Source organism: Cryptomeria japonica, chromosome 8, assembly GCF_030272615.1.
Source record: "Cryptomeria japonica chromosome 8, Sugi_1.0, whole genome shotgun sequence".
NCBI lineage: Eukaryota > Viridiplantae > Streptophyta > Pinopsida > Cupressales > Cupressaceae > Cryptomeria > Cryptomeria japonica.
Genome location: NC_081412.1, coordinates 353477673 through 353492534, shown reverse-complemented (window position 1 = coordinate 353492534; position 14862 = coordinate 353477673). Strand labels below are relative to the sequence as shown.

Sequence of the window (14862 nt, the reverse complement as noted above, 5' to 3'; positions counted from 1 at the left end):
GCTTCAAGCTCTGGGATTCAAGCCAAAAATCTGTCATTCCATATGATTTGCCCAGTGATAGTATCATGCAAACGCAGAACGCAATGAAATAGTGCCCAACTCCAATCTTTATTGAATTGTAAATTGGTTCAATTGGCTAGTTTAAATGGAATGGGCATTACAACATGGAGTGTCTGGCATACAAAGACATACAAATCAATTATGATGATACTCAAAGCAAATATCTATAACAGCTTTGCTCAAAGAGCGGATAGCAAGAACAACATATTACTTGAACAAAATTCATGACAGAAGATACATGATCAAAAAAGGGAAAAGGGGCAAGGGGACAGTTAGAAATAGGGGTTGTTTATTGTATGGAACTTTTATTTTGTTTCTGAACAGTTTAACAGTTCAACTCTCGGATCCCATAGACTGTCTGGTCCCATGAAACACAGCAGATGTCATTAAAATCTTTCATTTCCTTTCATTTCAAATCACGTCACTTATTGTGTTACCTACAACTCGGAATGCAGAAGTGCCGCTAAGCTTTCCAACCACTTTACCGGTGGTGGGTCTGTTGACCAGTCTAATTATTTGCAACAAACCGTAATTAAATATTTAATGAAAATAACAAATTTTGGATATTCAAAAAAGATCAGAACATCAGAAAGTAGAAGGCCTACATGAGATTAATACATTGTTATACAACTAAGGCTTATCCAGAACAGTAACGATGAGAGTATACAACATCATTAACATATTTATGAAGTCCAAGTCAAGAACTTGGCCGATAGCCTGTTCCAATACACTTAACAAAAATACTTAGAACATGAAGATCAGTAGACCAATCATTGTATTATATATAGATAATTCTGATCCTGGTTTACATGGTACCGATCATTGAATATCTTAAAAGTGAAATACAATTCAGATATGAATTCTGTTTGTGATACTATTGAGCCAGACCAATTGGAGTTAGAGATTTTAGTTGCAAAAAATTCAATCGTGATCATGACAATAAGAGTTGTAACTGCAAAAACAGGGTAAACATTCAAATGCATAATATGACTGGATTAGGCCAGGACTCTCATAAAGCGGTGCCTTTCTCGATCAAAGGACCTCCACGATAGGGTGACCTGGTGCCAGGTGGGGAAACATCTCTGTTATTCATTGGAAGCATACGAGGTGATCTACCCCTTCTAGGTGAAAAGGATAAGTCAGGAGACCCGTTTCTCCTCGATGTTGGTGGCCCTCCTCTCCATGGTGAGTTTCCAACAATGTTCTCAGGTGGACCACCCCTGTATGTATTGAACCTATCATTGTATCTATCAAGGCTGTGGCTGCGGCTGCGGCTGCGACTGCGGCTACGGCTGCGACTACGGCTGCGGCTTGAGCTCTGACTATAGTTCCGCCCTCTACTTCTACTTGGGCTTCTGCTATAGCTCTGACTATAACTACGACCCCTGTCTCGATCATCAGATCTTCTAGAACTATCTCGGGACTTCTCCTTGTCACCCAAATATTTGTCATGCCGTCCCCTATCATGACGATCATGATAATCTGTTTCAAAATTAACACGACCACTGTCATATCTGTCACGTGTATCCCGCTCATACCTCCCACGGCCTCCATATCCCCCTCTATCATTTCTGTCAAATCTACCTCCAGAAGCTCCCCATCCTCCTCTGCCACCAAAGGAATCCCCACGGCCACCATTGTAAGTTTCTCCACGACCAGCACTGAAGCCACGACCCATGTCCCTTCCACCTCGTCCTCCATAATCCCATCTTCCACCACGGCCTTTCATAAAACTTCCACCACGAGCAGCTATATCCCTCAACTCTGAAGGAACTTTTTGATTTGCACCTTCCAGAACCTTGATTAGTTCAGGTGCATATTTTCCATCCTGGTCAGAAAAAAATGTATATGCCAATCCTGTGGCACCAGCTCGACCTGTTCGCCCTATTCTATGAACATAATCTTCAACACCAGTAGGAAAGTCATAGTTTACCACAACCCTGCAGAAAGAGGAGATTTTTGCAGCCAATACATCAAAATACAACAAGAAGGAACTCCAAAATTGATCCTGCAATAACTAAAACTCCCATACCTTATATCTTTGATATCAAGACCTCTCGCAGCTACATCCGTTGCAACCAACACTGGGGATTTCCCAGACCTGAACTGAGCTAAAACCCAATCTCTTTCTCCTTGAGACTTATCACCATGGATAGCAGCAGCTCCAAAACGACCAAGACTACGAGCAATCTGGTCACACATCCTTTTGGTTGAGCAGAACACTATAATTTTAGAACCTGGTTCTTGTCCCCGGAGAATCTGTTCCAATCTTCTCTGTTTTTCCATTGGTGGTACTACTTCTATATACTGCAAAACAGTTCACACTAATCAAAAAATATTTAAGACTACCTTACCAGGTAATTCCTTTGAGGCCTGTACCAGTACATTCTGCTAGTGATACTGGTCCAAGTAGCCCCTGGATTCCAGGGTAACCAACTTTATTAATAAAACACAACAAAATAATAGTGGCAGAAGAGGGGTACAACAGTCATAATTAAAATTAAAATACAAATACAGAAAACCAACATTGAGCACAATAAAAACAGTAAACAAACACAATTTAATTAACAGCTGCAAGTCCCACTGTATCTGTCTATAAGAAAGCAATTGATGATTTAAAACCTGTCAATGAAGAAAAATGTGATAATTTGCTCACCTAGTTCTCAAGTTTGACTATAATCACTGACTATTTTCGTAAGTTATTAGTAATAACCTAGTTTTTGTTTATTTCGTATATTCGACAATGAAATTGCCATTAGTTTTATTTGTCCATATTTTGTATAGTTTTTATGTCTTTAGCCTTTCATATAGGCAAATGCAAGCAATAATATCGACTCAGGGTCCAAAGAGAAAACAGCAAACACCCAAACCCCATAGCCATACCAGTATTTTACATTTCAAGGCAAAATAATTTTGGTTTTGATGGTCAAATAAAAACTGCCAGATTAAAGTATAAGTGTCAACAATTAATCCACAACATGTGGCACACATAAAAAGCATACCTGAGTAATTGACTTATTTGCAGAGAGTTCGTTAACATCTCCTATAGTAACCTGGACCGGATTCATCAATAAATCACCAGCTATCTTCCGGACCTCCTTGGGCCAAGTTGCAGTGTACATCAAGGTTTGTCTTTGTCGAGGAATTTCATTTACTATTTTTCTTATCTGGGGCTCAAAACCCATATCTAGCATGCGATCAGCTTCATCCAGTATTAAAAATGATACCTGTTTCAAGCTCACTCTTTTCATCTCTAGAATATCATTGAGCCTTCCTGGAGTAGCAACAACAATATCTGCTCCTCTTTCCAATTCCCTCAACTGAGGAGGCTTTGGCGCTCCTCCATATAAACACTGCAACAGATAAAGAAATCACTACATTGAGCTTGTTCTGAAGAAGCCATTATATCAAGTTACATAGAAATCCAGAATAGATAAGTAACAAACCGTGCATGATATCCTGGACGATCTGCCAAACTTTACAGCTTCATCTTGTATTTGAGTAGCAAGCTCTCGTGTAGGTGCCAAAACAAGCACAGTAGGACCCATCTGTGAATTTTTGTGATGACGTCGCAAATGAATAAATGCAGGCATGAGATACCCTAAAGTCTTTCCAGAACCTGTCTTTGCAATGGCTACAATGTCCCTGTTCTGTAAAGCAACAGGCCAAGATTGTGCCTGTATGGGAGTAGGACTCGTGAAACCTGCATTTTGTAGCTGCATTACAACATGCAACAGAGAATATAAGATATTATAGATCAGCTGCCTAGAGATAATACACTGTCCCATAAATCAGTAGATCCACTATCAATGACAGTGAGAATAAATCAGTAAAACAATAACTACAAGAAGTGTTCCAACGTGCATGGCTACTTGTTACAGCAACAAGAAGCATATGCATTAGGCTTCTCAAGATAAATGGCTGACCCAATAAATTGGCAGCCTTGACCCCTTCCTGTAACAGCGAGCCCCGACCAAACAGGCCCCAATAATATGAAGCTCCCACATGAGAGCAGAGAGCTGTGTTTTTGTTGTACAGCAGTACAGCGTACGACATATGCTCCTTTCTGGAGCAAATATCGCACCTGCCACAAGTACAAGGGATAACAGACAAGTGAGTTTATCCACACATGTCTTGGGATGCTATTGGAGTAAACAACTAACTAAGAATTGCAGAAATCAACTCCACAAAGTCCAATAGAGCAGACTTCTCTTTAACCCACAAATTTATAAAACTACCTTAGAATCATACAATGAAAGGAATGGTACCTCTCGAAGCATTTCCGGTGGCAATCCAGCTTGATCAAACGTCATAAATGGGGCAGGAACATTGTCTCCCTGATTGCATAGACCCAGGTACAAGACAATCCAAAATTGTAGTAAACGCGTGTCAAAAAAGAACATATGAGTTTTATAAACCCTGACATCCCAGTAAGTCCTATCAATATAGAAAAATGAAAAAGTAAATAAATTCAGCAATTGATACACACCGTGGCAGAAACTTCATGCTCCATCCGATATGCATCCACAGATCCTGAACTAGGAGGCTGACTGGCTATGTGCGATCCTGGAGATTGCTTAACAGCTGGAACACCATAATTGGGTCCACTTGGCCCATACTTGAAAGAGCCGTTCATTTGACCTGGACCTTGGGTAGCCGTTATTGTGGAACCATTAGCAACTCCAACCGGCACATGTGAAGGGTGCATTCCACCCATCCCCTGGAACACGTAATATTTAACCAAGTGTACTCAGTCAAAGAGAAAATTTTATGATGCAATGCATTCGTGGTGGTCTTTACGAACACATTTTAAGAACACTATTGTCTGAAAACTTGCGTGCTAGAAACATTAAGCTAAATTTATGTTGTTTATTTCAACTTTCTCAACTAATTTCTTTTGTTTCCTTCAATTTTCTGTTTCCTTTTTTTATTTTTCATTTCTACAAAGGTTTAATTGCTTCTTTTTCGAATCTCAAATTAGACATTTGTTTTTACTTCTTTCTTTTTCCGTGGGGGGTATTAAAATCATAAATCAGTTTGTCAGTATTTCTGGATAATTAAAGATTACATAATCAAATCCAGAAATATCGCCAAATTGATTTTTTGGCAAAGTCAAACAGGCAGACAGTAAAAGCCAGAAGAGAAAGGGGAGGAAAGAATTGTGTCTTTTGCACGGATAGGGCGATTGGATCAGAAAAACACTTCATTTTAAAGTGGGGTCAACCTTGCAATGACAACCAGGCAAATTATAAAATACTGTAGCAACAGCTCCAAGACATCATCTATTCTTTCTTTCAATTCTGAGAAGCAGACTGCTTCTTTTTACCCTCTGATGTACGATTAATAAAGTTATACAAATTTTAAGCAATGAGACGGCAACATCACCCACAACCTAGGAAAATCATATATCCCTATGACCAAAAGCCTAGAGAAGAAGATATCCAAGCACATGAACACATCTAAACAACAACGGCGTCATTATAACAAAGGAGTGAGTACAGATTAGTTCCAGAGAGTATATTAAAAGGGAAAAAATTGAAAACCCAAAATAATTTTTTGCTGCATAAAAACAAACCCTAAATGTTTGAATACCTGGTCTTGATTTCGCAAGATGGGAACGGCTGCAATCTTGTGATGGGAAGGCATAAGAGTACCATTTATAGTGACATCAGAATTACCCGCCGGATGTTGTTGCTGTTGATGGTGTTGCTGTTGCTGGTGATGTTGCTGCTGCTGATGGTGGTGGTGTGGCTGAGGCTGAGGCTGCGGCTGGGGCTGGGGCTGGGGCTGGGGCTGGGGCTGGGTCTCCACAGGGATGGCGTGCGAGGGAGTCACACTGGGTGGTGGACCAGGTGGCAACGGAGGAGGTTGAGTTGGAGGAAGGGGTTTTTCATACTGGGTAACATTGGTCTCAGGATTCCAATAGTACAGATAGCCAGTATTGCCATCAACCAGCGCTCTCCAGGGATGGGGAAGCGTGGGATCGTGAGGAGCATAACGAGGCCCGGTGCCAGCGGTCGCTGCCGCCACCATTGTCATTCAAGCCCTACAAACAACAATCTCAGTCAAATAATAGTTACAGATTTCCAGATCTGGTGCCTACAAACCCTAAAGTGCAACACACACCTGGGAATTGCTCAGAAACCCTCTATGCGTCAGTTGAGTTTCGCTGCAATTGGGATAAATTCCAAGGGCCAAAAATTGCCCCCGAATTGAAGATGAGAAAAGGAGACGAGGTCAATCAATTTAATGAGAGCAAAGCGCGGACAGCTCAAAAGCTCTCTCCTGGCCTCTCCACGAAAGATAGGAGAAACGAGGTCAAACCCTAATCAAAAGTTGCTACTTGTATCCTTAACCACCCTCGTGAACTCTCTTAACCATGGTTGCAGCTTGAATTCCGATTAAAACCGTGTGAGGAGCCCACCTAATTTAAGTTTGCGCAGATTGCCCGCCCTCTCTCACAATAGTTAGAATTTTCAAGATAAGTTTTGCCCTTTCTCAAAAAAAAGTTTAATAAACATAATTAAAACGGTATCTATTTAAGTTTTGCCTTTTAACTCAAAAATAAAAAATTAAAAAATTAAAAATCTTATTTATTTTCATTTAGCTAATTTTGACTAGTGTCACTATCTTAATTATGTACTTAGAGCCAAAAGACACTTGATTTAATGGCAAAGTCCATGTTGTAGGCACCTAGAGTATTTAGAAATTACATGGGAACTTGGTAGATTCATTCATTTTTTATTTTCTACTTATTTTTAAAGCAAACATCCTAAATTTGTATTAAAAGTATTCATAATATTTGTGCACTTATATATACTTTTTTTTCTACTTAAAAGTAATATTAATAAGGAAAACTTGCAAAAAAAAATGAAGACTGTGAATTTTCGTAGAAAACTAGCATTCATTAGCAGCATATTTCCAACAAAACACTGGGACAATGGCAAAATGGACCCAAGAAATCTATCGGCATATCCACGGATTAGTATTTTCCCTCATTTTTCATGGGAACAAATAGGATACCACTTGGCAAGGGTGGATGGACCGCAATCCAGAGCTTCAGGAAACACTCAAATTTGGATCCTAATAGTAGAAAGGATGTCAATAAAGAGGATTTAATGATGGGAGTTTCTAGGGTTCCTCTTTATACATCAAATAGTGTTTGGGGAGGGTTTTAATCCAAAGGGGAAGCCACTAAATGGGGAAGAGGTAGGGTATAGAGGAGGAGAAGGAGAGGGTTTTCAATAGAAGAGGATATCGTAAAGATGAAGGATTCAAGACAAAGAAGAGTCCTAGTAGCAAGCTTTTTGTGATGTCATCAAACCTCATTACTCCAAATGCTAATCGGTTGAAGGATATAGCATTGTTGGTGAAGTGGTGTGGAGTTGGAGGAGACGACAAGGAGATGATGGACTAGTGGAGGAACTCTTACACAAGAAAGATAAGTATTTGAGCTCTCCAGAATGATTTCTTTCCTATTGAATGTATATATCTGAATTTGAAAATTGAAATTCTATATGGGAAACCAATTTTCTTTGAAGGATCGAGTTTTCATAGAATTAATTGGGCTCCCAACTTTGATCCTACTAAATACAACTTCAAAAAATCACCAATATGGCTTAGTCTGGTAGGATTATCTGCAAAATTTTGGAATAGAGAAGCCCTAATTAGAATAGAAGATGCCCTAAGCTCCTTTTTGGGGGAGGAAGAGGATTTTCTCAATGGCAAATCAGGAGATGTAGCAGATATTTATGTAGAGATTGATTTAGACCTAAGAGTTTATAAAGAACTAGAAATTTTATCAAATTTTGGCAGATGGCATCAAAAAGTGAAAGTGTTGGAAGGCAGGCAGCCTGGAAGATGTCTCTTAAGGGAAAAGTTGCAGGCTAGATGTTCAAGAGTTCATGAGAATGTAGGGGGGGTTAGGAGAGATTGCTTAGAAGTAGTCGTAGATTCTCAAATAGATCCTATGGAATTGGGGGTTTGCAAGAAAGTGTTAAAGGAAAATCCCCATTGATATGAGATGGAGATAGCAAGATCATTTTAACAACTTCCTTTCTTCAAGGAAATGAAGGCGAGGAGGGTAAGTCCCCAGAGGTAGGGCCTCCAAAGGATATCACAAGCCAAGCTCAGCAAGAAGTCCTTGAGAATGATGTTGAAGAAGGAGAATTTATGGCATTAGCAGAAGGCAATTCAAAATCAATTAAGGTTAAGGGGTCTCAATTGGACAAGAGGCAAGGTAGGGAGAAGGAGGGAGATATCTATATACAGTGAAAAATGATGATGATAGTTTATAGCAAAACCAGAAAGATCCAACCACAATAAACCTTAGTCCTACAATAAAACATTCACCATACACCAATGAAGATACCTAAGATCATGCAAATCAACAAATGAAGCAATATTACTATTCACATGCCAAGTAGGGTTTCAATCTCCATTGTTTCCTATCTCTATTGATCTTGTTTGATATATTTGCTCTCAGATTTTATATGTGCACAAGAGCTCAACAAAGAACAAATTGTGGTCGTGAAGTCGCTTGATCGCAAGAAGGCTTGATAGACGCATTAGGTGTCAAAAAGAGAGGAAGAAACCTCTTATATAGAAGATAGTTTAGAAAATGGAGGGATAAGATAAAGAGGTGAAAGAAATAAATGGTCAGCTGGGATTAAAGGGTAGGTAGAAGAAATAATAAAATAATGAAGGGGGTAGGTAGAGGAAAATTAAGAGATAAGTGACATGTGTCATAGAGAAAAAAGCTAATGAATTAATTAATTAAATAAAGATTTATTTAATTAATAGAGGAAATGGGAGCAATTAAATAAATAAAATATTTATTTAATTTAGGGGAAAATTAATTTAAATAAATAAAAAATATTTATTTAAATGAGAATAGGCTAGAAAAGGCTAAATGAATTAATTAAATAAATAAAAATTTATTTAATTAATATAAGAATTAGGATAAAGTAATTAAATAAATAAAAATATTTATTTAATTAAACAGGACAATTTTAGGTGTGTACACTTTGCCCCTCTTTGAGACAATGCAGTTTGTCACGTTGGCTCAAAGAAGATAAAATAAACTGATACAAAGTTTTCCCAAGACGGGAATAATATGCCCCCTCGAGAGACTGGATGGAAAAAGTGCAAACAATCTCTCGATAAGAAAGAAAGGTTAGAACGGATTGACAGGACAGGGTGACAAGGTCACGCAAAAAAAAGACTGACAAGGGATAAGAAGACTCACAAGAGACTAGGGCTAAGCAGCCTATATATACAAGCCATAAGGAAAACAATCTCATTTGTATCCACAATATTCAGGAGATCATAGCACCTAGAGTTTAGAGAGTAGTCAAGAGAGCAAGAGAGATGACAGAGAGGATTCATAGATTTGATCGCGTCTGATGGTTCTAGAGACTAGATAAAATGGGTGAGTCGATATGTACCTTGACCTTTCTTTGTACGTTTCTGCATTTATTGCTTCATTTAATGCATTTTAGAGTAGTTTAGCAAAAACACAAAAGCAATGTTTTAGGGTTTGAGCGCATCTAGGTTAGGTTTGTCTGTGTTTGCGATGAACAAGTGTGTGTGGGATAGTTGAGGGCACATCTACGTGAATGATTGGTCGCGTCTGTGATAGACAGGCACGTCTACATCAAGAAGGTGTGTTTTTGTATGACAGTGTTGTTGAACACTATATTTGAAAATAAAAATATATAAAAAAAAATGTATGTTTCCATAAGCATGAAGACTAAAGGATGTTTCGGCCAGCAAATTGTATCGAGCACTGCAAAAGACGTTTCATCGAAAGAGTATTTTCATCAAAAAGAGGTACGTAAAGCACCATGCAAAAGTATTTCGACAAAAGGTTACCTTCGATGAATACAAAGAACCGTTCATCGATACCCCAAGTTTCATCGAAAAGGTAAAAGCAAAAGGCGAAAAGGCAAAAGGTGATTTCGAAGGAATATCATTACCGAAGAAACTCAAAAGGCATTCATCGAAATGCAAGTTTTCATCGATGAACATGACGTCGAACAAAGGCAAAGTTGTTTCATCGATAAAGAGGGATATCGATGAAAAAAGGATATCGATGAACATACATAGGCCTTCACCGAAGAAAGAAACTCACCGAAAAGAATGATTTCGATGGAAATTGCAAGTGACTTATCGAAAAAGGGGTTTATCGATGAAAGATTGATTTCGATGAGTCTTAAAAGCGGCTTCTCGACATGAGCTATTCGCCGAAACAATAGCATCGAAGAAAATGAGCTTTCGATGGAAGATTTAAACACTCGGCCGAAGACAAGGGTTTCATCGATAACTTGAAATATGAGCACTTTGAGCGAACTGTACTTCCCGCGAAAGAGTTAAAGGCCCAATTGAAGAGTGTCACATCTGCAATTAAGTTTAAACACTTGAGTAGCCGTTATAGATGCAGAACATTAACTATGCACAAGTTGCCCATACGATTACAGTTGAACTGAGTGAATTTTCGTAAGAACCAGATCGATGCTAAAAGACTGAGAATTGCGAAGAACTTGCAGAGACTTGCGAACGATAGCCAGAAGAGTTGAGCATTCTTCCAAGTAAGTGTTGTCTCTCGTATTTACTGTAATTATGGAACCTTCGTCTTCTTCTTCTAAAAGGAGTAGGAAAGGAAAAGAGCTGAACCCTGAAGAGAAGCCCAAGAGACAAAAGAAAGAAGGGAGAGCTCTGACTCAGGATTTGTTAGACCAGTGTCCATCGTCTAGCGTAAGGTCCAAAAAGATTAAAAGTGAAGAAGAAGGATTAGAGGATAGATTTGAAAATCTAGGAGACATTTGGACTGAAATCAGAGGGCATGAGTTATTCTTATTTGGCTACAAAAGAAGGGATGCACCAGAACCCATAAGTAATCTATGGAAGAAGAACTTAGGCAAATTGGTAGTCCCAAATGTGTTTGTACACAACCCAAGAACCAAAACCATATGTGATTACAGAGGGAATACATTAGTAGTAATTAACAAACAGACTATTGATATGGTCTTTGATTTGGACTGGGAAGTAGAGGAGAATATCGATATGAAGAAACTTTCACAGGAATTCTTTAGTTTGGAAAATATCTACAGGACTTGGAGACTACCTGTTCACAGGCCAAAAGTGGGTGGGTCATTTGTTCCGTTTGGTAAAGATGACAAGGTGCCGTTTGATGTCAACCACTTCCATCCATATTTCAAGTATACATATTATGCTGCAGCCCAAGTACTAGGCCTAGAGGCTCATCCGCTCATGGATATTGGGGTTATGGTTCTGTGTGTTGATTTACAGTCAAAAGACCCTAGGTCATTTGATTTTGCCACTTATATTGCAGATGCTTTAAATCATGGATTGGAAAAGTTGAAAGGGGACCTTGTGAATGTTCATTTTTCATTGTATTCCTTGTTAATGCATATCATTCTTTATTGTGGACAAGAGATTAATTTCTGGTCAGATGATTTCTGCATTCGATCCTATGATAAAAATGGTTTGAAGAAGCCAGTTCAGTTATGGGTATCTGCATGGGACCAGAGGTTCATGAACAACCAGTACTGGCACTTTCAAGAATACTTTGTGAAACCTCTTAGTGCAGCTTTTGGGCAACACAGGGATTACACTTTGTCTCCCGAAATCAAAAGATTCCTCAGACCAAAGGACTCCTCTCCAGAGTCACAGATTGATCATAATTGGGGTGATTGGTATTGCCATGATAATCACACATAAATAAGGGTATTTGGATATGAAGGAAAACCCCATATGCTTCCAATTACGGTACCAAACAGGGTGGCCAGCTTGGAGATTATCAGACAATTGTCTATTGTTAGTGCTAAGCATCTTACAGACTTCGGTAAACAATCTATTGTTCCAGGTTTATTAGTTTTCTCTGATTTCATTGTCAAAAGCTCAAAGAGTTATCATTTACTACAGAATAAATTAGACTATTATGGCATGACTCTGGGTGAACCTAGGGAAAACTTCGATCCTGAAGGATATATAAGAGCTGCCAGAGCCTCACAGAAACTCAAAGCTGGAATACATGTGGCCAAAATGCTAGATGAGTTGATTAAGAACCTTGAACGAGAGGAGGCCAAAGCTTTAAAAGGAAAGAGTGAGTTAGTTTGGGAGGCCTACAAATGGAAAAGGGCAAGGGGAATGATAGATGGAGACCTAATTGGAAATCTCCAAGATCCTCTGGAAGTAGCTAAAAGGCTGCTTCAACATGAAGCAGAAATTATGCACAGAGTGCCTTCGCAATTCCTTCATTTCATTAATACTGAGAAGGACAGTCAGCCCCCCTAGCTCACATGTCACCAAAGTCGACTGCCAGTAGTATCCCACTTGATTCTCCTAGGGAAGATTATCCTCCTAGTTTTGAAGCAGAAATGAATATGGACACTGGCGAGATTAACATCAAGGATGTTGTTGATATCAGAATGACTGAGCATGAAGACTTCGTTGCTGATGATGGATTTGCCTCTTCTAGGGAGTTCCTCTCATTTTTGTACCAATACAAAGGATCTCATGTAAAACGAAGCATGGCTGGAAGACCAGAGGAGGAACAGATGAAGAGATTACAGGATGAAATTGATGTCCTCATGAAAGACATGACTCCTGAGAAAGGGAGGAAATTATTAAAAGAGGCCGGTGTAATCATCTTCTCCGGTTGGGATATAAATTCAGCACTTTTATTTGATGGCTTCCTGAAGAAACAAGATTTGAATCAACAGGTGTTGCCTCAGGAGATAGATAAATTGTTCCTAGGCTCTGGATATGATCCAGACAAGAAAGCTCTCCTACAGTGGGCACTATATCCAAAGGGGAAGAGGCCTATCATTGTAGACATTGAAGAAACCTTTGGACACCTCATGGTTCATCAAGTTGGGAAAACTGATCCTAGGGTCACTGCAAAGCTCAACCTGGATGTTGCAAGATTGAACCTAGACCAGACAAAGTTTTTGGTTAGAGAGAACGTCACATATAAGGGGTTATATGAAAAATCTAAAGAGGAAAATCAAAAGTTGCAGGCAAAAGTATTGCAACTAGAGACAAGGACTCCTATCAGCGAGTACACCTCATACCCCGCGGGACGTAGCTTGGACGATGTCTCTGATGCTCTGTACTGGAAGTATCAAGCAGAAAAGGCAAATAAATGCGCAGACAGTATCCAACAAAAGATGGACAAATTGGTCAATGATATCATCGGACATCGGTTTAACACCATGCTCTTACAGGTTGAACCATATTGGAAAGTATACAATGGAACGATAAAAGCGTTAACAGAGCATGAGAGGTTAAAAGCACGACTACATGAAGTACTAAACAATGTCGATGCCATGACACCAGAGGAAAAAGCCGAGGGGACTGCGTATATGGAAAATCATATCAAACTTGAAGATACGTTGAGAAGAGACCTAAAGGAATTGGATGATGAGAAACCCGTTGGAATGCCTTCCGTCTACAAAGAAGGAGAAGTGATATCCCTGGAGGATTTGCAAAAAGAGCTCATCAGCGTCAGGGATTGGGCCTTGTCAGAGATAGATCGAAGTAAGGATATGGCCCCTACTGTTAACCAGATAATATTCAAGTATCTGTCGCTGGGAGATGAATTGAAGAAACAAACTCCTCGAATCAAAACCTTCAAAGACGATGATTACATTCATCATTTGGGGCTCCTGAATCTCTTTTTGCTTAAGTTTAGAAATATTCAAATTAACGATTAGTACTCTGAAAAGTCGTGTCTCTTCGTGAAAAGCCTTCATCCTCATATATATATGAGAATGATTTTTGTAATGTAGGGTGATAGTGATTAGATAAGAAGAAGATGGCGATGTATGACAGCCTGTAAGTTTTACAAATTTCGATGGAATACATGCTATGAACTATTGCTTTTCTTTGCGTATGTGTTGTGGATTATTTCACTTTGTCTTGGCAATCGTCTGTGATATTATCTAAAGTGATAAGGTTATTCATATTCTTGAAATCAAATTTGTGCTTCATGTTATAACGTTGAAACAAAAGTTTTGCTTGCGAATTGTAATTGTTCCTTGCAGTACTTCATTGATTGGTCCCTTAAAGGTAGGGTTAAAATTCATTCAATCAACACATGATATAAGCATTCAAATTGATCTCAAAAGAAATAATAATCGACAGGTCTACAAAAGGGTGGATTAAAAAACTGTCTCACAGGCTCGCATAATAAGTCCTGAAGAAAGTACAATGACTCTGTAGCCCAAACAACAAAGAAGGCACTGGTCAAAACAGATTACACTCATCATTATATTTCACCATTTGTTATTTTAAAAGCAAACAGAAGTAGTTAGGAAACATAGATCGAATAGCTTCTACAACAACAATCTTGAACTCATCTGCTATATCTCCATTCAAGGAACTCATGCCATTTCAAAGATCAGGAGATATCAGGTTAGGATAATACATCTGCTATAAAAAGCACTGGTTATTGGAGACATTCAGTGAATAGGTATACCCGCCTAGGTCCTGCAGAGCCTAAAGTGAGAGAGTTAGCAACCAAACAGGTTCACTCTACATGTTGGCCAAGTCAATTGGAGGGTTTGATCATAGGAGTTGGCATTTCCTTAGAACCTATCCAATCTGTTGATTTGAGACCCAACAAGTGTCATGTTTGTGCTTAAGAAAGCACGTTTATGCTGTCAAAACACGTTTGGGTAGGGTAAAAGTGCATCTGCATAGCAGAAACGCATCTATGTCTAAGATAGGCAAAAATTGACAGTTTGTGATGAACATACGTTGTCAATTGGATAAACT

General features: G+C 39.0%; 1 protein-coding gene across 1 annotated transcript; it reads right to left on the bottom strand.

Moving 5' to 3' along the window:
* Nucleotides 1–804: 804 nt before the first annotated feature.
* Nucleotides 805–6382, bottom strand: LOC131045355 (ATP-dependent RNA helicase-like protein DB10). Its single transcript, XM_057978945.2, has 8 exons — nucleotides 6187–6382; nucleotides 5653–6106; nucleotides 4550–4780; nucleotides 4329–4397; nucleotides 3507–3776; nucleotides 3063–3413; nucleotides 2093–2367; nucleotides 805–2000 (listed from the first exon to the last, which is right to left on the bottom strand). Exons 2-8 carry the CDS (start codon nucleotides 6097–6099, stop codon nucleotides 1070–1072), a joined length of 2574 nt encoding a protein of 857 aa, XP_057834928.2. The 5' UTR covers nucleotides 6100–6106; nucleotides 6187–6382; the 3' UTR covers nucleotides 805–1069.
* Nucleotides 6383–14862: the final 8480 nt, after the last annotated feature.

Coding starts and splice junctions, on each gene's coding strand:
- LOC131045355 (XM_057978945.2), bottom strand. CDS start 6,099: ATGACAATGGTGGCGGCAGCGACCGCTGGCACCGGGCCTCGTTATGCT. Junction 4,781..5,652: donor TCTTGCGAAATCAAGACCAG/GTATTCAAACAT, acceptor TACGTGTTCCAG/GGGATGGGTGGAATGCACCC. Junction 2,368..3,062: donor CAAATAAGTCAATTACTCAG/GTATGCTTTTTA, acceptor ACTGTTTTGCAG/TATATAGAAGTAGTACCACC.